The sequence below is a fragment of the Notamacropus eugenii genome, chromosome 2 (genome assembly GCF_028372415.1).
Source record: "Notamacropus eugenii isolate mMacEug1 chromosome 2, mMacEug1.pri_v2, whole genome shotgun sequence".
Taxonomy (NCBI): domain Eukaryota; kingdom Metazoa; phylum Chordata; class Mammalia; order Diprotodontia; family Macropodidae; genus Notamacropus; species Notamacropus eugenii.
Window position 1 is genome coordinate 298,053,456 of NC_092873.1, and position 21,971 is coordinate 298,075,426.

The 21,971-nt window shown below is 39.4% G+C and overlaps 1 protein-coding gene across 4 annotated transcripts in view; it reads right to left on the reverse strand.

Moving 5' to 3' along the window:
* Positions 1-458: 458 nt before the first annotated feature.
* Positions 459-21,971, reverse strand: part of SPAG17 (sperm associated antigen 17) — a 258,218-nt gene continuing 236,705 nt past the window's right edge. For all 4 annotated transcript variants that reach the window (XM_072644500.1, XM_072644502.1, XM_072644501.1 and 1 more), the window contains 6 exons: positions 16,475-16,617; positions 13,375-13,559; positions 8,637-8,697; positions 6,693-6,837; positions 2,195-2,307; positions 459-691 (listed from right to left, as the gene is read on the reverse strand). In XM_072644500.1, the coding sequence (XP_072500601.1) occupies positions 686-691; positions 2,195-2,307; positions 6,693-6,837; positions 8,637-8,697; positions 13,375-13,559; positions 16,475-16,617 (653 nt within the window). In that variant the 3' untranslated portion in view covers positions 459-685. The remainder of the gene's footprint in view (positions 692-2,194; positions 2,308-6,692; positions 6,838-8,636; positions 8,698-13,374; positions 13,560-16,474; positions 16,618-21,971) is intronic.

Here is a 21,971-nt window from a genome sequence, read left to right on the forward strand (position 1 = left end):
GCCTGCTCTTAGTACACTTAGTGGAGGTATTCAAGCCTGTGAGTTAAATGTTCAAAATGTCAAAACCTTTGGTGCTTTAGAAAGACCTATGTCTTAAGGAAGCTGTGTCTGAGATCTTTCCCTCCATGAAAACCTGCCTTTTATTTAGTCTTAGCTGTCAGTTATAGAATGGGATGCTTTTTTATGGCAATTTCTATTGGTTTTAACAGGATACCATGACAGACTCCAGAAAACAAGTTACCCTGGGCTCTAAGACTACTTCTCAGCTGTTTTTGTTTGCACTTTGAACCATCTTATTCCTAATTAGCAGCTACCAGGAAAGATGAACATATATGTATGCATAGCATGTGACAGTAGTGGACTGACCAAGAATGAGATGAGTTGGGGCTTTTTGGGCAAAATACTTGGATGTCTTTAAACCTGATACCCTCTTCTAAACAATAAGAAATGTACAATGCTTAATACAAAGGCGTTTTATTAAGTACATTTTTCTACCAGACAGTAGGACAGTTTTAGCCTAAAATGCCACATGATAAAACTACACCTGTAGTTTGTAGGGTACTTGACCTTGAAGCTTACAAAGAGAAATTTAAGTGGGACTACTGCATCAGTAGTGATAGTTTCCAGATGCCCAAGCTGGATGAAGGTTAGTTTTCTTCTTTTTCTGCTGCGGGTAGTCTAGTAGTCACATCTGTAATTAAATTCATTGAAATTCACATTATTTTCTCTTCATCTTGCTTTGTGCCAACAGCACTGTTTTTTAATCCCAAGAGAGATGTGGCAAACAATTTCAGGTATAGACTAAATCCCTTGAAACAAATAGGTATGAATATAAAACCATGCATCTGACTTAAATGGGTGACGTCCAGTGTATCAAATTACCAGGCTTTCTGTCATGAGGTGTCTTCTCTACCATTGGTACTGAGATGGGGCAGGGAAGTACTGGGGAAATACTTTTACTTTATTTTGAAGGCAATGATATTTGATTTTAAAGACTATATTGATTAAAATGTCTGTTTGCAAGTACTAAAACCAAAAAAAGACTTATGCCCAGCTTCCCAATAACAAATTAGCAAATGAAATGAAATGCTTTAAACCTATTTAGAGCAAGTGGAAGGTGGTGTGTCAATGTGCTGGACACAGTTTCCACCCCTTTGTCCCATTAGTTCCCTGATTGCCTACAGTGCATACAATTAGTATTTCTAGAAATGTTTTGTACACTTATTAACATTTTTGTATTCACATGAATGAAACCACTATCCAGTACAATTTCAGTTTAGCAGACTTTGCTGTTAAGATACTGAAAAGTTCCTTAATAATAGGAGACTTAAAAGTAACTCCAGCTTGTTTCAAAAGAAATTCCAAATTTTCTTCTGAAACTCCTTGGGATAGACCTATGTTCGTTTTTCACTCTTGAGGAGCCACAAAAATTTACAGAAAGCTTAAAATATTTGACATGATCTCATATCCTTAGGAGATAAATAGAGGCATGTTCTTTTCCTTTTATAAATGGGAATATAAATCTGGGAATATTTATAAATGGAAATATGTTGGAACAGTTAATTGATATGTCCATAATAAGATCTTTGATTAAGTATTATTTACACCACAGAGGAGTATGGCAAGTAGAATGTCATTTATGACAACTTTACTAAATCAATTCCTGAAATATCCATATATGGATCCATCATGGTATTGTTGGTTTGTATGTGAAAATTGCTCCCTAACTTGGGAGATGGTGCTGAGCAGATCTAAATTTTTGGGATGAATTAGGGTCTTAGAATGAGTGTTTTTAATACACCGTACTTGACACATTTATATCAGAAGCATGGTCTTCATATTGTGTTCTCACATGCTTTCTTGGATCTGAGATCTCTGAATGTCCCACGGTTGTAATAGTGACATTCCATAGCTATGAGTGAACAGGGCCTAATGATAAACTACAATATGCTGGTAATCGTCGTTGCTTTTTTGAAAAAAAAACATTTCATTTCCCTCAAAAGGATGCAACAGGATTACAAAGATACAAGAATGACAGCTTGTCAAAGTTAATACTCACACTGTATCTTCAGTGCCTGATACATGGCAGGCACATAATACTAATTTATTGATAAGTCCAAAACTAGAACTTGGAATAATTGATTATATATATTGAATGCTGAGCCCACAGGCACATTTCTTGGATAGTACTTACATGAGGTAGTTTATGAGACTTGGGGACTGCAGAAATATGACGAACTAAGGGATTTTCTTTCCCTGTGGGAAAATCATCTGGTCTTGAGTCATAGGTCGTAGATGTCAAAACTAGTAAGATACTTGTTAAGGATGCATCATTTTTATGGTACAACCTACATATCATCCAAATAACATTTGAACCCAGGTCCTCTGATTCTAAATCTGGAAGTCTGTATTGTACCTGGGAAATGTCTGGCTGGCAATGGAATGGGTAAAGAGAGAGGAAAGGTTGCCTTCATCCCAACTGTGGTCAGTCTATATATAAGGGAAAAGTTGAATAGATTCAGAGCAAAGGGAATGAGAAACTTCATTGGTTCAAGTGTTCAGGTCAGCTGTGGCCCAGGCTGTGTCTGACCATATGAAAGGAGGTTGTGGAGCATAGTTCAATTCTTAATTGTTTAACAAACTGGTCCTTTGTCAAGAGAACTCAAATTTGCTTTTGCACACAGAGGTAGCCATTTTTTTTGTCATAGTAGAAGGTGCCTCATCCTTTAGATCTCAGCAGATGACCTTGTCTTTTTATTATAAAGATTTGGGCTATCTTTCAGCTTCCCTGCAGAAATCCTCTCCACCATTCCTCTCCTTCATCAATTATGTTGTTCCCTCTTTCATTCTCCATTCTCCTTTTCCAGCAGGTCCTTTTCTGCCCACTATTATCTATAAGAATTAAAAATCATCCTATCTTTTCTTGACCCTGCTGGTCCCACTGAGCTACCATGGTATGTCTCCTTTCCCTTTACTGCTATCCTTTATGAAAGAGAAATCATTCCACCCGCAACCTACAAACTACCTTCTTGACTCGTTGCAGAAATTACTCTCTTGCAGGTTATTAATGAATTCATAATTGACAAATTCAGCGATCTTCTTTTGAATTATCTTCCTTGATGTCTGATGTCTGGTGTATTTGATTCTATTGGGTGCCTCCTTGAAGCTGTTCCCTAATCTTCTATCACACTAGATATTTAAGGTGCTGCTGGGATACTCTTGTGGCATTCTTCAATTGGGTATTTTAATAACACCTAAAACTCATTATGTTTAAAAACTCATTATTTTACCCATAAAATCAGTTCCTTTTTCCTCCTGATTTCTTCATTTCTGTTAAGGATAGCACCATGCTTCCAGCTAACTAGTCTGGAAATTACAGTTATCTTTGACTATCTCTCTTGCTTTCCATATTGACATCCTGTTGATTCCTCCTTTTAAACTACCTTTTGTATCTACCCCCCTCCTTTCCTTTTCTGTTGCTACTATCCAAGTTCAGACCTTTATTATCTGATCCCTGCAAAACTGCAAAAGCTTCTACTAAATCAGTCTCCTTGGTACCAGTCTCTTGTCTTCAGCTCATCATGAGCACCACCACCAGATTTATCTATACAAAGCATAATTTTAATGATGCCAGTCCTTACTCAAAAACCTCTAATGGTTTCCTGTTTTCTGTTAAGTAATATCCATGTAGCATGCTTTGGCTCCAATTTACCTTTCCAGGTTCATTTCTCACTTGTATGTGTGTGTGTATAACATGTAGAAATATATGTGTACTTCATTTATTATAATGATACCAGTTATACAATATGACAATTACAGAATGGTAGGATCATCCATCTAGGGTAGCTAGATGGTGCAGTGGATAGAGGGCTAGACAGAGTCAGGAAGACATCTTCCTGAATTCAAATCTGGTCTCAGATACTAGCTGTGTGGCCTGAGCAAGTCATTTAACCCTATTTTCCTCAGTTCCTCATCTGTAAAAACAAAAAAGAGCTAGAGAAGGAAATGGCAAACCACTCGAGTATCTTTGCCAAGAAAATCCCAAATGGGGTCATGGAGAATTGTAAGTGACTAAAAAATGACTGAATGACAACAGGATCATCCATCTAGACCTGAAAGAGATCTTAGAGGTCATCTAATCAAACTCTCTCATTATATAAATGTGGAAACTGGGGAACTTAAGTGTCTTGCCAGTGTGACACAGGTAATAGAAAGCACAGACAGAATTTTAACACTTGTCCTGTGACTCCAAGGTTGATGTTCTTTCCACTCTACCACACTGCCGAATGATGTTTGAATCAAGATGATTTGATCTTATTCACCATCTGCCATAGGGGTTCTTAGTATGTGAACTTACAACTGCTACCAAATAATTGTTTTCCATTGTATTTTGTGAATTTCAAAACATCATTTCAAGAAGGGGTACATAGGCTTCACCAGACTGCCAAAGGGGTCTGTGACATAAAACTGATTTAGAACCCCTGATCCAGGCCAATCTAACCTGGACAAGAATCCTCTCCATCATACCCCAAGAGGTAGTCGTTTCTGCCTTTTCCTGAAGACCTCTCAGGACAGGGAACCTACTGCCTTCTTTGAAAGCCAGTTCACTTTTAGATTCCTCTACATGTTAGACTTTTTGTGGGGACAAACTTCATTTACTTTGCTACTTCCACCCACTGATCCTAGTTCTAACCTGTTAACCAGTCCTACCTTTATAACATCTCGTGTACATCTGTTTCCTCTGACTACCTCGGTGCAACCCTTTATCATTTCACATGGACTCTTACAATAGCTGCCTCACTCTATTCCACCCTCCACTCACCTGTGAAATTAACCTTTCTAAAGTGTAGGTCTGACATCACCCTCCCTTTTCAATAAACTCCAGTGGTTCACTGTTACCTCCAGGATCAACTATAAAATCTGTTTGGCTGTTAAAGCCCTTATAAGCTGGCCTTTTTCTACCTTTCAGGTTTTCTTGCACCTTATTCTTCTCCATGAAGTCTGTGGTCCAGTGCCACTGGCTGATATTACATATGGCACTCCATCTCCCATTTGTGAATATTTGCACTGGTTGTCCCCTGTGCTTGTCATTTCCTCCCTCATTTCTGCCTTCTGGCTTTTCTGGCTTCCTTCAAGTCCCAGCTAAAATTCTAACTTTCTGCAAGAAGCCTTTCCCAGTCTCTCTTAATGCCAGTGCCTTTCTTGTAAGATTTGCTCTAAATTATGCTGTGTCTGCCTTGTTTTTACATAGTTGTTTGCATACTGGCTCCCCCATTAGGCTGTGAGCTCACTGACAGCAGGGACCGTCTTTTGCCTTTCTTGATATAGAACTTAACACAGTGCACGGAACATAGTAGGCAGTTCAATGCTTATTGAATTGACTTGAGCTTTGAGGACAAAAAACAAAACAAAACAAAACTAATCCCTTTATAGCATGACAGGCTTTCAGACAGTTGGTGGGGGAAGCTATCTCCTTGAAGCATTTCTTCTCCAGGCTAAATATCAATTCCTTCAAATAATTTTCATGGCATTATCTCCATTGTCTTCCCCTGAGCATACTCTATATTTTTAATGTCCTTCCTAAAGTATGGTAGCCAGAATCAAAAGTGAAACTCTTGAAGTGGTCAATTGAGATCAGAGCACAGCAGAACTATCACCCTTGTTCTGGATAATATTCTTCTCAAAGCAGGGAATAAATCGCAACATTCTGGCTGCCACAATCGCCTCTTACTCATTTGAGCTTTTAGTCCTTTAAAAGTACTAGTTATTTTTTATAATATATGTTTTTCTCTGCCAACCTTAGTCCTGAATTTTAAAAATCCTATACATGTATCTTTTATAATTATTCCTATTATATATTGCTTAATTAAGGCTGGCCCAGCATTCTGGTCTGTTGAGATTCTTTTGGATCTTGACTGTCACATAGCTTTGTGTCTTCTTTCAATGTGATAAACATACTATCAATCCCTTCAGCCAAATAATAAAAGTTATGACTAGCTCCTTGCATTTTTCCATTCTTTATTGGTAGCCTTGCAATGCTTGAGAGAAGGCTGTGCCAGACAGATTTTATAGTTGATCCTGGAGGTAACAGGGAATCACTGGAGTTTATTGAAAAGGGAGGGTGATGTCAGACCTATACTTTTGGAAAGATTAATTTCACAGGTCATATAGTCTATTTCTCCTCACTCAAATCCACTCTACCACCTCCCAATCACAGGTTATTCAGACTCTTTGAAGATTCTGAACACTAGGCCTAGTTGTTGGCAAGTTGTTTTATCTTTATGTTAACTCATGACCAGAACACAAAATTTGAAGTCAGTTCAGGTAGGTTCAAGTAGGCCCAGATTCTGACACTACCTTCATGACCTTGAGCGCAAAGGACCTCTTTGGGCCTCAGTTTCTTCATCTGTAAAATGAGAAGTCTGTATTAGATGGTCCTCCCAGGTCCTTTTTAGCTTTAAAGCTGACCTTGGGCCTAGGCCTTCCCTCCTGGGCTTTGGATTAAGGTAGTGGATGCTAGTGGTAAACTTGTGCTTGATGGGATATCTCTACTCTTTTCAACTCTTTTTTTCTTTATAGAATCTTAGGGGACTTCAGAGGTGAGCTAGTCCCCTTTCTAACTGCAGCAATAATCAGTCTTAATTGTGGTTTCCCCTTGACCTTTCACTACCAGATTAAACTTCAAAGGATATTTGCCTCCACAGGTAGAAGTAGAATTTCATGTTCAGTTATAATCTCAATATTGTAGGAAATGGTTCCTAATCCCTTACTAGCATTCTCTCCAACAGCCATGGCAAAGATCTCCACCTGCAGATCCACCTGCAGTCCTGATGCTACCTGAAAAGATACCACAGAGTTAACACCAAGTATTAAAAGGACCAAGCAGATATGATTAAATTTACCCTATAATGTAATTGTGATACAGAGTGCTAGGACCTGGGATGCTTAGGATATTCTCTAATAGAGGAGGTATCATCATCTTCACTAATGAAATAGCATCTGTTCATCACATGATAATATAAGTAAAGGGTTTAAATAAACACCTTAAATTAAGTATCTTGTGCATTAGTCATAGCAGGAATAATTTTGGCAATGATAATAGGATGCATTCCAAAATAACAAGGCAATAGGAACAGCAAACTTCAGTTAACAAATCCTCATAGACTCCTTTACTTCTCTGCACAGAAAATGATAAGACTGCTAAGCATCATAGTTTTTTGATTACATTAGAGAACCTGTGTGGCACAGTAAATAGAGAACTGGTCTGAGAGTCAGGGAGACCTAAGTTTAAGACCTAGATTTGATCCAAATTGGTTTTGTGACCTTGGACAAATTCATTTAATCTCACAGTGCCCCAGGGAACTCTCAAATGTTATGAGCTACAGATTCAGGAATTCACACTAGGAAAAGTAGTGTTGTCATTAATTCTCTACATCAATGAAATCACTAATCCAGACCAAAAGAAAAAAATACTATACATCCCCTCAACTGACTTAATGGAACTCCATTGTTACTCATAAAATGAAGAATAGATCAGTATGTATTGAATGAAAAGTAATCAGAAAACAAAGAAATTTTTAAAAAATACTCATGATTTTATAAGTAACAGAACCAAAAGAAAAGAAAATCAGAGACTTTTTCAGTGTCTTTGTGAATGCATGTGGATTAAAGAGTATTCAGCTATTCTGTTTCTAAGAAACTGATAATTGACTCTTTGTTAAGTTGAATAGTTAGGAAGAAATTAGTGAAATTCTGCAGAATGGGATCTGGGCCACTGCCACCATACAAGTTTACTTAGGCTTTGGGCAAATTCATTGGGTGCTGACATTTAATCTGTAAGAATGGTGGCTTGATTTACACTGCATGGAAGTCTAGAGGGTATGTTTTTGCCGTAGATCAAACAAAAGTTCATCCTGTTAGCTACAAACTGAAATGAACTTCAGAGACTCCTTTGGGAACAAATACCTTGGCTTGTTTATTGAGCAGTCACTGAATGCCACTTGAGTTAACATAGACTTTAAATTGTCAAGAGATTTGATAACTTCAATTTATAAGGTCTTTCAAAGAGACTAGCAGCATCCCTTGATAATCAACAATTCTTCCTTTCTGAGCTGTCTGAAGAAAAGAGAAACTGAGTGGCATGTCTATGGTCATACCAATATGGAGTGTAAGAGGCAGGTTTTGAACCCATGTCTTCTGGACTCAGGGTCCAACTCTCTAGCCACTATTCTTTAATAGTGGCCTCTCTTTTAAAAAAGAAAAAATCAATCAGTACATTATAATCGATCAATAGTGTCCTATCATCTCTGCCTCTTGACTTCTCTGGCTTGCTTCATCTCAGCTAAAGTCCCCTCTTCTGCAAGAAGACATTCCCATTTCTCCTTAGCCTTAATGTCTGCTCTTCAATACTATTCCCAACTTATATCTGTCTATATCATGTCTGTACATAATTGTTTGCATGTTGTCTTCTCCCATTAGACTGTAAGGTCCTTGAGAGCAGGGGTTATTTTTTGTCTTTCTTAGCACTTAGTGCAGAGCCCAGCATATAAAAAGAGCTTCTTAAATGCTACTTTGACTGACTGACAGAAACAAGTGGCTGTGGGCTGCCACACATAGAGGCATCTGCAATGACTTACTGGCCCCGGCGTGTAAATCACTTTCAGTCCAGTGCTGGGTGGAGGCTGCTTCACCTGAAATCTAATACAAAAATACCCAGTTACAAATATGCCATAATAACAGTTCACATTTATATACAGCTTTGTAGTACCAAAACACTCTCCTAAGCTGTCTTCTTGTGAGGCAGATAAGACAGGCATTATTATTTCTGTTACAGATGGAGAAATGAATGCTTAGCTTAGGGACTTAGCTCGAGCTAAGGTTGTCCCCCACTAGAAAGTGAAAAGACCTGGATTCAAACATCAAGCCTTTGGATTCCAAGTCCACTCCATCCTACTAGTGTCTATAAGAATGAACTGCACATAGATAGGATGTGCTAGTGATGTGTAAGGACTATCTTTCTCAGGCAGGCTTCTGTTCACATCAATCTTCTGTTCTCCTATATTAGTAAGCACTCTGACATACACGGGGCGGGGGGGAAGAGAGGGGAGCCTGTTATCACAGGTTCTTAGATCTGCATTTATAAAAGGAAAGGCAACTTTTGAGGGGTCAACAATCATTTTAATTACATTCAACATACAGGGACCAACAGACTTGTCTGTTGTCTTCTAATTGTCTGCCCTTACATAGTCACCAGAGAGGGAAGCTCCAACATCTGGGTTTTCAAAGCGAGAAGGGGGAAAGGGAAGGAGGTGCTGATTAGCGGCTTCCCAGAGTCTCATCTGGCACACAACCTCCTTCCAAAACTAAGTCCCAACGCAAAACCTCCCCTCGGAATATATGTACTCTTTTCAGATCCAGGGGGAACGACTCCTTGTGACCCAGTGCCTCATTAGCAATCAGCAAAAGGTGTGGGCCTTCCTAGGAAATAAGTGTCCCCTAATCAAACCTCCCTCAATATCCCCACCTGAGGCCAACAATGGGCAGAGAAGATTTTTAACTCCCATTACAGCCCTCCCTCCACCCCCGAATTTTTAGTAACTTCCTGTTAAATGGACTATTTGCTGTTCTCACATGCAACTCCATCTCCCTTTTCTGTGTCTCCATGTTATCTATCCCTCGTGCCTAGAATGCCCTCCCTCCTTGCCTCCTACAATGCCTTCCCTCCTCCCTCTGTTCTCAGGAGGCCCTTAATATATTAAAATCCCTTCACAATTTGAGTATAACCTACCTTTCCATGCATATTTCACATGACTTTCCTTATAAACTATGTTCTATCTAAACTGTCCTATGTGTCACAACTCCTCAATGTGGAACACTACCTTGGTGCCTTCATACTGATTGTCTTTCATGCCTCCAATGCCTTTTGTCTTCACAACTAATAAACTAGAGTTTCTGAGGTCCCTCTAGGCTCAACTCAGGTGCCACTTCTAACTAAGGTGATGATAGGGTGATGACATGGGGAAAGAAGACAGGGATGTGAAGACAGACATTAACAAGACTTGACAACAGGCTTTATATATATAGGATGAGGGGACAAAGAGTTTGTGAACCTGGGGAAATGGAAGGATGGCAGTTCCTTCAAGAAAAACAGGGAAGTTAGATGGAAGGTTGGGTATAGAGGGAAACATAATTGGTTCAGTCTTGGATATATAGAGTTTAAGATGCCTATGGGATATTTAGATGGAGTTGTCCAGCAGACCTTTGGAGATGTGGACCTTGAAGTTAGTAGAGAGACAAGGTCTGGATATAGAGATTATAGAGTGATCTACATAAGAGATGACAGATGAGCTCACAGGAGATGATGAGATCACCAAGAGAAAAAATTTTGTCTTTGGCTACCCCCTCCCCCACCTACCAGAGAGCCTTTTACATTTTTGGCACCTGTGATTTCAACAGTGCAAAGGACTCTCAGTGAGGATAATTCCTCTATCAAAGCAGATCCATAGTCTAGAGGCACTCAGAGGTTAAGTGACTTGCTCAGGGTCACATAGCCAGCAGATGTCAGAGGCAAGACTTGAGTCAAAGTCTCTCTGACTCCAAGGCCAGCCCTTTATTCACTATGCCATGGTGCTTCTCTGGCACTGAACAATTGTTTAACAATTGCTTTTAAACTGGACTGGCTGAGGAGAGCAGTGGTTTTAGAGACAGAGAATCCAGGTCCAAATTCTACCTCTGCCATCTGTGTGACCTTTGGGAAGTCACTTTACTTTTCTGGGCCTCAGTTTCCTCATCTGTAAAAGGAGGGGTCTTAGACTGCTCTGAGGTCCCTTCCAATGCTAAATCTAAGATTTTATGATCCTGTGAACTGAACTGCAGTAGGTGTTCTAGGCCATCAGAATAATAAATAGTTAGGAGAAGTATTTGGAGGCAGATTGCCAAACTTTCCTTCAGACAGTTCTTAATGTAAGCTCATAAAGTCAATCAGTGTTAGAAGTGACTCTAACATGAACCTCCATTCCACTTATTCGCTTTTTTCTGGGGCCAGGACAAAGTTCCTTTTTGGATCTGAGCGTATGTTTTAGCATGGTGTATGGCATGGATGTTGGTCTTCTGGCTGCCAATTCATTAGGCTAAAGAATGAGGGCTCTCTTGGAAATCAGTGGTGCATGGGATCCTGGAATGCACTGGCTGGCTAGGGAGTTTACACATCTGAAGAGATGGGAAGCATACAGGACTTGGGGAAACACTGGAAAACCTCCACACTAATAGACAGTGTGAGCCAGCCTCTTTTCCCTCCTGTGGTTTGTGGGTTCTGCATGATGGTTAAAGACCCTGAGTCTATTGGAATGCCCCCAAAAAGTGTATCTCCACCCCGACCTCTCCAACCAATTAACTTCAGGGTTGGCTCTGAATTGGCCACATTTAATGAATTGCTGAGTGAAGTCTATGAAATTAAAGCTCTGGGCTGAGAAAGACAGAATCTGAAGGGATGACTTTTATTTATTTGAGACTACCCTCTTTGTCTTTCCTCACTTACTTTTCCCAGTGAATGAAAAAGATAGTACTAAAGGTAAATGGTCAATTTGGTTGGGAGCAGAGATTCCAGAAGGCTGAGATTTTATTTCAATGAACCCCAACAGTGCCTGTGATGGTGGTGCAAGCCCTGCTGGGGAGGATGAGGCTGGTGGCTTGCTAAAGTAAGTTAATTAGGTGTCTGTATTAAGTCTGGCCTCTATATAGTGAGCCACCAGCCTGCCTAAGGAGAGGTCAGGAAAACAGAGGAGTTTAAAGCCTCCATATTATTCTGAATTGGGATTAGACTTCTGAGTTGCTACTGTATTTGTAGCCTGAATGAGATAGGGGACAGATGGAAGGAAGGAAGGAATGCAGGGAAGGAGGAAGAAAGAGAAGAAGGAAAGGAGGGAGGAAGGAAAGGAAGGAAGACTGAAGGAGGGGAGAAAGGGAGGAAAGAAGGGAGAGAGGAACAAAAGATGGGAACAAAGGAAGGGAGAGAGGAAGAAAAAAGTGAAGGAGGGGGGGAACAAGTGAGTGAAGGAGGAAGGAAGGGAAGGAAGGAAGGAAGGGACAGAGGAAGGGAGGGAAGAAGGGAGGGAGGAAGGAAAGAAAGGTCTAGAGAGGGAAGGAGAGAAGAAAAGGCAGGAAGATTCAAGAAAAGGAAGGAGGAAGGTCATAAAAATTGGGGATACCAGGGGGATTGAGTTATTATCAAAAAGACGCAGTGTGGTATAGTGAAAAAAAAGCACCAGATTGGGAATTGGGAAACCTGGGTTCTAGTCTTTTAATTCTGCTGCCAGCCAGCTGAGTGACCCTGGGCAAGTCACTTAACATATGTGTGCCTCAGTTTGTCATCTGTAAAATGGAGGAGCCAAATTAGATGATTCCTCAGATCCCCTTCTGGGAATCAAAAAATCCATGATTCTGATTTCCCTTCTTGCCCTAAAATTTTAAGAATTTATTTTAAACTGGAAATGAAACACATGGTGTTTTTCTTTCTACCCCCATATTTATTTCCCCAATGTGTATGACTCTTGAAGGCTTCCAAGGCCAGCTTTGTGAGAAAATACAAGGATGTAGAAAAGAAATGGAAATGTAGCCCCCAGGAGCTGAGCATGCTCTGAAGATCCTTCAAGTATCAGCTGTTGTTTTCATGTGATTATCAAACTAGAACAAATAACCTTAATTGACAAGGTACCCTTTCCCTGTCCCCCCTCCAAAAAAACCCCCAGACTTCTGGAGGGTTCTTCAGGGCATCAGGCTTTCACCAATGCTCTAAGTCACATTACCAGCTTCATTTCACGCAACTCCTCTTCCTGACCTCTGCATTCCAAGCCAAACTGAACTTGACTCTACAGTTCTATAAGACATTTCTCTCGCCATCTGAAGTTGAGAAAAATTGAATAACTTGCCCAAAATCATATAGCAAGTAAGGTAGGAAGTAGGACTCGTGCCTCAGTCTTCCTGACTCCAAGTTTAGTGTTTTGTCTACTCCACTTGGCTGCCTCAGGGAAAAGGTGAATGGCTTTGGGCCATGAACTTTGAACACCTCTTCATCCTTGTATTCCTAGAAATCACTTTCAGATTAGACTGCTTGACAAAACAGAAGCAAGGACAAGTCTACATTACCCAAAGTGAAAAGATGTGTTAAGTAAGTACATAAGTGATTTTTAGGAAAAGCTTAAATGTCCTGTCCTCCATTACTCAACATGGCACAGGGAAGAGCAGTTAACTAGGAGGAATGAGGAGACTTTGTTTTGACAATAATTACTCTAATAACAACTGACATTGTAATAATACAGATCAGTATTCTCATACTGATAACACTCATACTGATGTGTATCATTCCTACTGCCTTACCTGCAGAAATCCACACCAACATTCTTCAGCTTCACTGTGGCTGCATAGGTGTGTCCTTCCTTCAAGACTCCAAAGTTCACCTCTGGTGGAAGAAGATGGAAGCCAAAAGGGGGTGGTTTTGCACTGTTCACAGCAGCACATGCAACTGAGGATGTGTTTACTCGCCCCCCAACACAGTCTTCTACCTAGATGAGAAAAAATGAGAATGGTGAAACAATTTGTAGGCATAGGTTCAAAAATTTAAAATGAAATAAAAGAAATTCCAAGCTCCAGAGAAGGGGGGGAAGCTGAAGTTGACAGTTGTAATACTTTGATTCAATTTAACAAATTCAACAAGCATTAATCATTCATTAGTAGCAGAAAGAGGTCCAGAACCCAAAGTTCCAGTCTTTGAGAAACTTATAATCATAGCTGTAGAGCTGGAAGGCTCTTTAGAAGTCATTGAGTGATTTATGTTTTTACAAGTGAGCAAAACTGAGTCCCAGAGAGTGTTAAAGACTTGCCTAGGGTCCTAGAACTGGTAAGCATCTGGGGTAAGTTTTGAACTTCAGGTTTTCCTGACATCCAGATGGACCTTTGGATGCTCATCTGCAGATGACATGTTGCTGGTTACATCAAGCCCTGGGACACTGCATAGATTCTTAGAAGAAATCTGTTACCATTCAAAAAGTCTGGCCTGGCCTGAAGAGTGTCCATTATGGTGTATATTTGTATGAAAAATGTATAGAGTTTGCCCATAAGTATTTATATCTGAAATAGACAGTACAGATGGACTAATCCTGCCCAATATTGAACAGAAGGAAAGTAGGCTCTTTTGCAATTAGGAAATTACAAAGATCCTTTAATTAACCCCCAAGGTTTCCATGGAAACTAAGATTCATTTTTAAAATTTTATTTTTATTTTTTTAGACTGTATCCCCCTATCTTCCCCAGGCTGGAAGTACAACAGCCCAATCCCACATCTGATGGCATGAGAGCTTTGACTGACCCATCTCTGAACTGGACCAATTTTCTCTTCTTTAAGCAGCCCAGCCCCCCACTCTAGGGAGCTTACTGTATTGATGCTGGTGCAGATACCCAATTGGTTTAGCTCAGAACTCCTGAACTCAAGTAATTTGTCAGCCCTCAGCTTCCCCTGTAGCAGGTATTGCAAATGTATGCTACCATGCCTAGTTGCCCCAACATTGTAATGGTTTTGCTGTGTGACAGCAAGACATGGAATACAACAATCTGTAAAGAACTAAGGATAGGTATGATTCAGAGAGCAAAGGAAAGGTGCATAGTTCCTGTGAACAGACTGTAATATTTAACTAAAGAGGAACTTTGTAAAAGAAGAATAGTAAAAGACTTCATTAAGGAATAGTGTGATAGGAAGAAAAGGTGGGCTGATCACATGGTAAGGAGGAGGGATGGGAGGTGGATGGTCAGGGTACTTCACGAGCTATTATCAAGAGAAATCAGGGAAGATCTCTAGCCCACCGAGTGAATTTATGGACAGAAATAAAGAAGTTGGGGGATTTGTGATCTGAGTCACTGGCAAGAGCTCCAAAATGATGAAATTACAATCTATTTGAATATTTCTTTAAGGGATGTTTCATAATTATATTTATACAAGTTTTGAGTGAGTCTTGGAGGAATGCCTCCAGATACTTTATGCACTTTGAACAGGATTTTCCTTTCCATTATTTCCTCCTGAACTTTGTTATTGCTATATAGAAATGCTGTTGAATTCAATCGAATGGCTTATCTTCCAAACCTAAGATAAGAAGGAGAAAGCAAAAAGACCATCCTAGTCTAATGCAGCAAAAACATTTGGTTTGTTTTCTGTCTCTGCCAATGATCAAAAAGGACCAGTCAGGAAACCTGTTGCATTGTCATTTTGTGCATGGACAGTGATTTAACAATAATGTGGTTTAAGGAATGTTGAATTTTAAGATGAGGCACTGAGTTGCTTCTGGGAGAATCCAGAGTTGATTTTCTATTTAAATCACCATATATGCTCTTCTAAGAGTATCTGATTGATATCATTATTCCATATTTATCAGCAAGACCTGGGCATGAGCTGATTAATGTGATGCATAAAGGCCTTTGTTGGAGGTATGCAACATCTCTTCACTTTTGATATCTACCCTCCCCGCTAAAATTAATTTATATTTACATTGCATATGCTCTCTCTATACTTATATATTTATATATTATCACCTTCAATAGGATGCAAATTCCTTGAGGAAAGGGCCTTATTTAATTTTTTCTTTGCATCTCCACCACCTAGCATACTGCTCTTAAGATTGATGGGTCAAAGTCTCACCTCTTGGGTGGGGAAGTGCATTTTTCCTAATAAAAAGGAAGACAGTCCCTGCCCTCAAGGAGCTTATAATCTAACGGACAAAAATAACACACAAAAGAGTGGGGGATGTATTGGGTGGGGGAGGACTGGGCATCAGAAGATACCTGGTGAAGAGTCATCTGGTTGCTTGGAATTGAGACCAGGCAGAGCAACAGATGTGAAGTGGAGGTGCACCCTTAACCCTTAGCAGGGTGCCTGGCACATAGTAAGTGCTCAAAAAATGTTTACTGGATTGGACTGGACCTCTTGGGTGGAGTAGCAGTGTGCCTAGAACCAATAATGAAGTCTATATGTAGACATCACAGGTGCTAGAGTCAAAAGCCAAAAGCATGAGCTCAGGTTGTAACTCCTCATAAGTCTACAGCCTGTAGAGTTACTCTGCTAAACTGGCCAATGGAGTTGAGATACTCCATTGACATACTCAAACATTCCAAACAATGTGCATGTTTCAGTTTATCTTCCTGGCATGATAAATTTCAATTAACTCTTAACAAAAACATTTTGGGTTAGGCTGGATCAAAATCTTCTGCTCACAGCCTTGCAGTGCAGGTAGTTAGCAATTCTCCTTCCTTATCCCTGGGAGACCTCAGTGGACTTACCATGAGCAAGCTACTTAGACTGTGAAAACTGATAGAGGCTACTTTGGGTATATTCCATATACCCTATAAATTCTGTTAGAAGCCAGTAATGTCAATGAATAAAAAATTCCATGTAATTTTTTCCCTCCTTAAATTCAAGAAAAGTTTGTTTTACCTTCTTAAGGGGTAGAGCCTTCTTTGGCTTAGAACTTTTCAAGTAATTAGGAAGTTTTACTTTCTCCTTCCTTGGTTGTCCAGCAGCATTTTGCAGCAGTGACTGGGTTGGAATCTTCACAGGCATCCATGATGAATCAGAGTCTATTGGAAAGAAGGTATTTTGAATGCTCTGAATTACTCTTTCCAGACGGTCTTTATTTATTGCCTTTCAGCAGCACAAAGAAAAAGCTCAGTCAAGAGAAATAAACACACGTGTGAAGGGAGTTTAACCAACATTATCCACTAATCAACAAATATTTATTGATTCATTTCTAATGGTAAAACTTTTTTTGCTGAGTGCTGAAAAACATGTAAAGAAATGTAACATAGTCATTCTAGTTGGAAAGATGATAAGTGAAAACTTTAAAAATTGAATGAGTAAGGTGACTACATGTTTTGAGGGCAGAGAGGTTTCCCAGACAACAGAATTTATTCAAAATTTGGGGCTTAAAGGGAAAGGATGTCTCATAATGGAGAGGGATGTTCTGAAGGGGTTTTGAGTCCCAAAGATTGAAGAATTCAGGAAGATGTGTCATTGAGATGAGGGAGCTCAGAAATATAATATCTTTAATCAAGGGGAGGCTATTTCTCGTTTTCTGTTTCCTTCCTTAACATGTTTAGTTGTTCTTGGAACTTCATAAAATACTTTACCCATATGGAAAAGTCTCTTTTTAGATCTGACCAATGAAAACATACCTTTAAAAAATTGACTTTGGTCCAAAATCCCTCACAGACTCAACAGCCACAACATCGTCCCCAGTTTTCCAGACCTCCTATCTGCCATTAGAAGGACCGCAACATGTTGGTCTTAAAGAACAATTTTATAAGAGTGGGAGCTTCAGTTTGTAAAGTAACTGTGCTAAAATAGTGGTGTGATGGTCCTTTCACCCACTCTCTTTCCACTTTGGTTCTGACTCAGTTTAGTACTCAAGCTTTAGAATCTGACTGTGGTCTCAGCTCTGGTTCTGGGATGTGGCTCATCTGCTAGATGCTAGAGCCTGATTTGATTTTAGAACTCTTCAAGGGTTGACCCAGAAGTCTGGTTGATGCTTGAGTTTGCCCTGGAATAAATACAAACCCCATGGAAAGACCTTGGAATGGATTTAGCTTTCCATGGTTCTTCCTGGCTGGGAGTAGGCCAGGAACCTAGATGACCTTTGGTGAGGTTTGCTTAAGCTTAAGCATGGTGGTTTGTGCCTGCCTACTTGACTTACATGCCTATGACCTTATTCTAAGGTTCAGACCACCCTGGAGCCTCAACTCCAATGTGAACTGAAATCATATCTGGAGAGAGATATTTTTTCTCTTTGAGGGGTCCTGGTAGTGAATTCTATCAGAAGAGTCAACAGGATTTGACAAATAATTGACACTACAGGACAGAAAGGGCCTATCTTCTACTAGTTTTTATTAAAACAAGATTCATGGAGGAGAACTTACTATTTAACTAATTTCAAAAGATTCTACACCATTTAAAGACACATGCTAAGTGAGGAAGTCTTCCTCCTCCTCTCTCTCCCTCTCTCTGTCTCTCTCTCTCTTTCTCATGTTTAATCAAGGAATAAAAGTAGTACTTAAATATTCTTTTAAATATTCAAATAAATGTCATGACCAGATACCACTACTATTCCCTAAACTCTAACTCTGATAGCTTAAATGGTTAAAAGAATAAATTAAACAATGAAGATAACCAGATTTGCTAATTCATGCAGACTAAACAAAACAAAACATCTTTTCCCTTCAATTATATAGGTAATCTAGCAAAAGCAGATCTTTGACTTGATTGGATGTGACTGTATAGATTTTGCCTGGCTCTCTAAGATGTGTTGTTCACTATGGCAAGGAGATTATGATTGTTTGCTGTAATTATAAAAAGTCAAAATATTAAGTCTTACCTTGCTACTTTGGTACAACATGGCCTTGTGGGTTCATGAGTACATTCTTATCTTTCATAGTATTAGCTCATTCTTTCTCTCTAGACTTAATGATCATCTCTACCACCATTGCTGCCCTATTATGTCTTTAGGGGGTTTTGATTACTTCAAGTATTGCCTAAAATTGAAAGCCCTAAAGTAATTTTGATACCAAGGAAGTATTTCAGAACACAGTCACAGGCTCAGATTGCAATCTCAGTGAACCATGGTTGTGTCTAACACTCCTATAATGGAGCATTCCTTGATTGAAAATGAGTAAGTACAAAATCATCAGAAATATGTTTTTCTTCTAGGAGGTTTAAGACTATACACAAGATGGTTTAAATTCAGGAATTTCATAAAATCACTTTTTATGAGAGTTTTTGTATGATTCAGCAAAACTGTATTTTTCAAGAAGTAAAATCAAAACCCATAACAGTTTCTGAATTTTGCTGATGACAAAATTGAGATTTATCAGGGAAAAGGAGAGGGACTACAGCTTGTGGTTTCAATGGCATAGGAAACTTGTAGATGAGGAAAACTCTACCAGTTGAGGTCAGCACCTTCTCTCCAATTTACAGTTTTAAAGGGTTGTCTAGAGCAATGTCCAACTAAAAACAGATCTCTGTGGGTCACATATTGACTTAGAAAACCTCAAATCTACATTATCTATGTTGTATTGAAGGCAGTTAGGTGTTGCAGTGGATAGAGCCCTGGGCCTGGAGTCTGGACGACCAGAGTTCAAATCTCATTTCAGATGCTTACTAGCTGTGTGACTCTGGGCAAATCACTTAACCCTGTTTGCCTCAGTTTCCTCATCTGCAAATGAGCTTAAGAAAGAAATGGCAAACCACTCTAGAATATTTGTCAAGAAAACCCAAAGTGGGGCCATGGTGAGTCTGAAATGACTCAACAAAATGTTATACTATATTTTTATTTATTGTGGTAAACATTTCTCAATTACACTTTAATCTGGTTTGGGCCTCACTCCATTTGGACCCCACAGCTGCTTGAATTTGATATCACTGGCCTAAAAATCACTAAAAGGTTAAGTGACTTTAACCCAGGTCTTTCCTGCTTTGAGGCTAGTTCTTCATCCACTCTACCAGGGATGGGAAACTTGTGACCTCGTGGCCCTCTAGATCCTCAAGTGCATTTGACTGAATCCAAACTTTGCAGAACAAATCCTTTATTAAGGGGATAGATCAGGCACCTAGGTACCTTTAGCAAAGATGTGCCTAAGCATGGGTTGTATGTGCCTGCCTATTTGTCTCACATGCCTATGGCCTTATCTGATGTTTGGACTACCCTGAAGCCTCAACAGGAACTGAAATCACAATTGGAGAGAGATGTTTTTATCTGGACATTTTTCTCCTTAAGGGGTCCTGGTAGTGAATTCTGTCAACAGAATCCTTTTTTAAGGGGATTTGTTCTGTGAAGTTTGGGCCACACTTGAGGACCTAAAGAATCACATATGGCTTTGAGGCCAAAGATTCCCCGTCCCTATGCTATACCTATCCTCAAGACTCAATAACATTACAAAAGTGGGGAGATATTACTTTATCATAAAAGACTCCAATCACCTATTTGTCTTGCTTTTTTCCCACCTGACTGTAAATCTTAGTAACTCCAAGCATTCAGTTTAAAATTTTGGCTCAAAGTCTCTATATATATTTGAAAAGAAAGCCCTATACCACCTGAAAAGAATGGAATAAAGAAAAGGCTACTAGTTGGTACCACATTTACTTCTTATCAAACTCTGGGAGAAGGATGACAATTGGAATGGTTTCTGCAAATCATAACAGAGTAGAAGAGGAATAAAGGGGGGATGTACAAGAGGAAGAGAAGGAAAAAAAACCCAGGGAAAGGGATGAAAGTAAAGAGTAGGGAAACTGTGTTAAGTTTGCTCCAAAGTGGTTTGTTTCTATTTAGATGTCAGTTAAATAGAATGAAAGCCCCATTTTCTCCCTGGCTCACTGTTGTCTTCTAGCACTGATTTCAGTATTCCATTTTGACCATATCACCAACTGCCTGCTGGACAGCTCCATCTGGATATCCCACCAGCAACTCAAACTCAACATGTAAAAAACTGAATTTGTGATCTTTTTGCCTAAACCCACTCTTCCAAATTTCCCAATTTTGGTTGTGGACATCGCCATCTTTCTAGTAATCCAGATTTACTGCCTCAGAGTTATCTTCAACTTTTTACTTTCACCCCAATCCACCTGCCCCCAAATGTTTGTCAAGTACTGTTGATTTTATCACTACAACATTCTCTATCTTTTCTGACCACAATTACACTAATTTAAATCCTGACATGAGCTATTGTAGTAGCCAAGCTTTCACTATCTCATGCCCGGATTATTAAAATTGCTTCTCTTTGACACTAGATTCTTCTTTCTAATTTACAGTGAATTATCAGATTCACTGTAAATTCAGTGAATTTACTATCAGATTAATCTTCCTAACATACTGTTTTCATCATGTCCATAAGACCCATAATGGTTTCTCTTACTAAACTCCTCTCCATGTCATTCAAGACCTTCCACAAACTGACTCTGTTATATTTATTCAACCTTTTCTTTCATGCATTCCCAAAATAAAACCTTTATTTCAGTCAGACTCATCTCTTTATAGTTCTTTGAATGTTCCTAGCTCCACACCTTTACTTATATTGCTTCTCTTACTTGGAAATCCTTCCATCTTCTTTCCATCTGTAGCGGTGAAGTTTGGTGGAAAGAACACTATTCCAGAATTCAGAAAACCTAGGTTCTAATCTAATTGTCTCTGCCAATGGCCATGTGGTCTTAGGGAAATCACCAAATGTTTTGGAGATCTGGTTTCCTTACAAGTAAAATTAAGGTTTTGGAGTAGGTAAGTTAAAGATTCTATGAAATCCTTTCAGTCTTACCTCCTCCATAAAGCCACCTCAAGCTGCTGTAGGTCATGTTGATCTCTTCCCTCCATAAATTTCTATCACATTTATCATTTGAACCACAAACTTCAACACACAGTTATGTTCTTTTTTTCCATGAGTGATGTGTGTGTGTGTTTGTTCTTTGTTGTGGAAAAAGACCACGCCATCTGAGAAATGATGACATAACTTGCACTTGACTTTTTTTTTTGAGTGAGGGAGGGCTGTGCAGGTCACCAGCTTCACTTCTCCTCCAGAGCCATCTGAATCCAGTGACCAGATATTCGTCAGGATGACTAGAGATGACTCAGGATGAGACAATTGGAGTTAAGTGACTTGCCCAAGGTCACACAGCTAGTAAGTGTCAAGTGTTTCAGGTGAGATTTGAACTCAGGTCCTCCTGACTCCTGCAGTGGTCTATCTACTATCCACTTCACCACCTAGCTTCCCTCTCCATGAGTGCTATTTTCTTATCCTCAACCAGATTTTAAATTCCTTAAAGATCAGAGGACCCTATCTTAATCATTTTTTATGTTTCTGTTACTGTAATCATGCTCAAAACTGTCAGGTCCTGAATCATTCAGGGCAGTTGAAAAGATATAGTATCTATGTTATCCCCTCGGTTTAGAAAG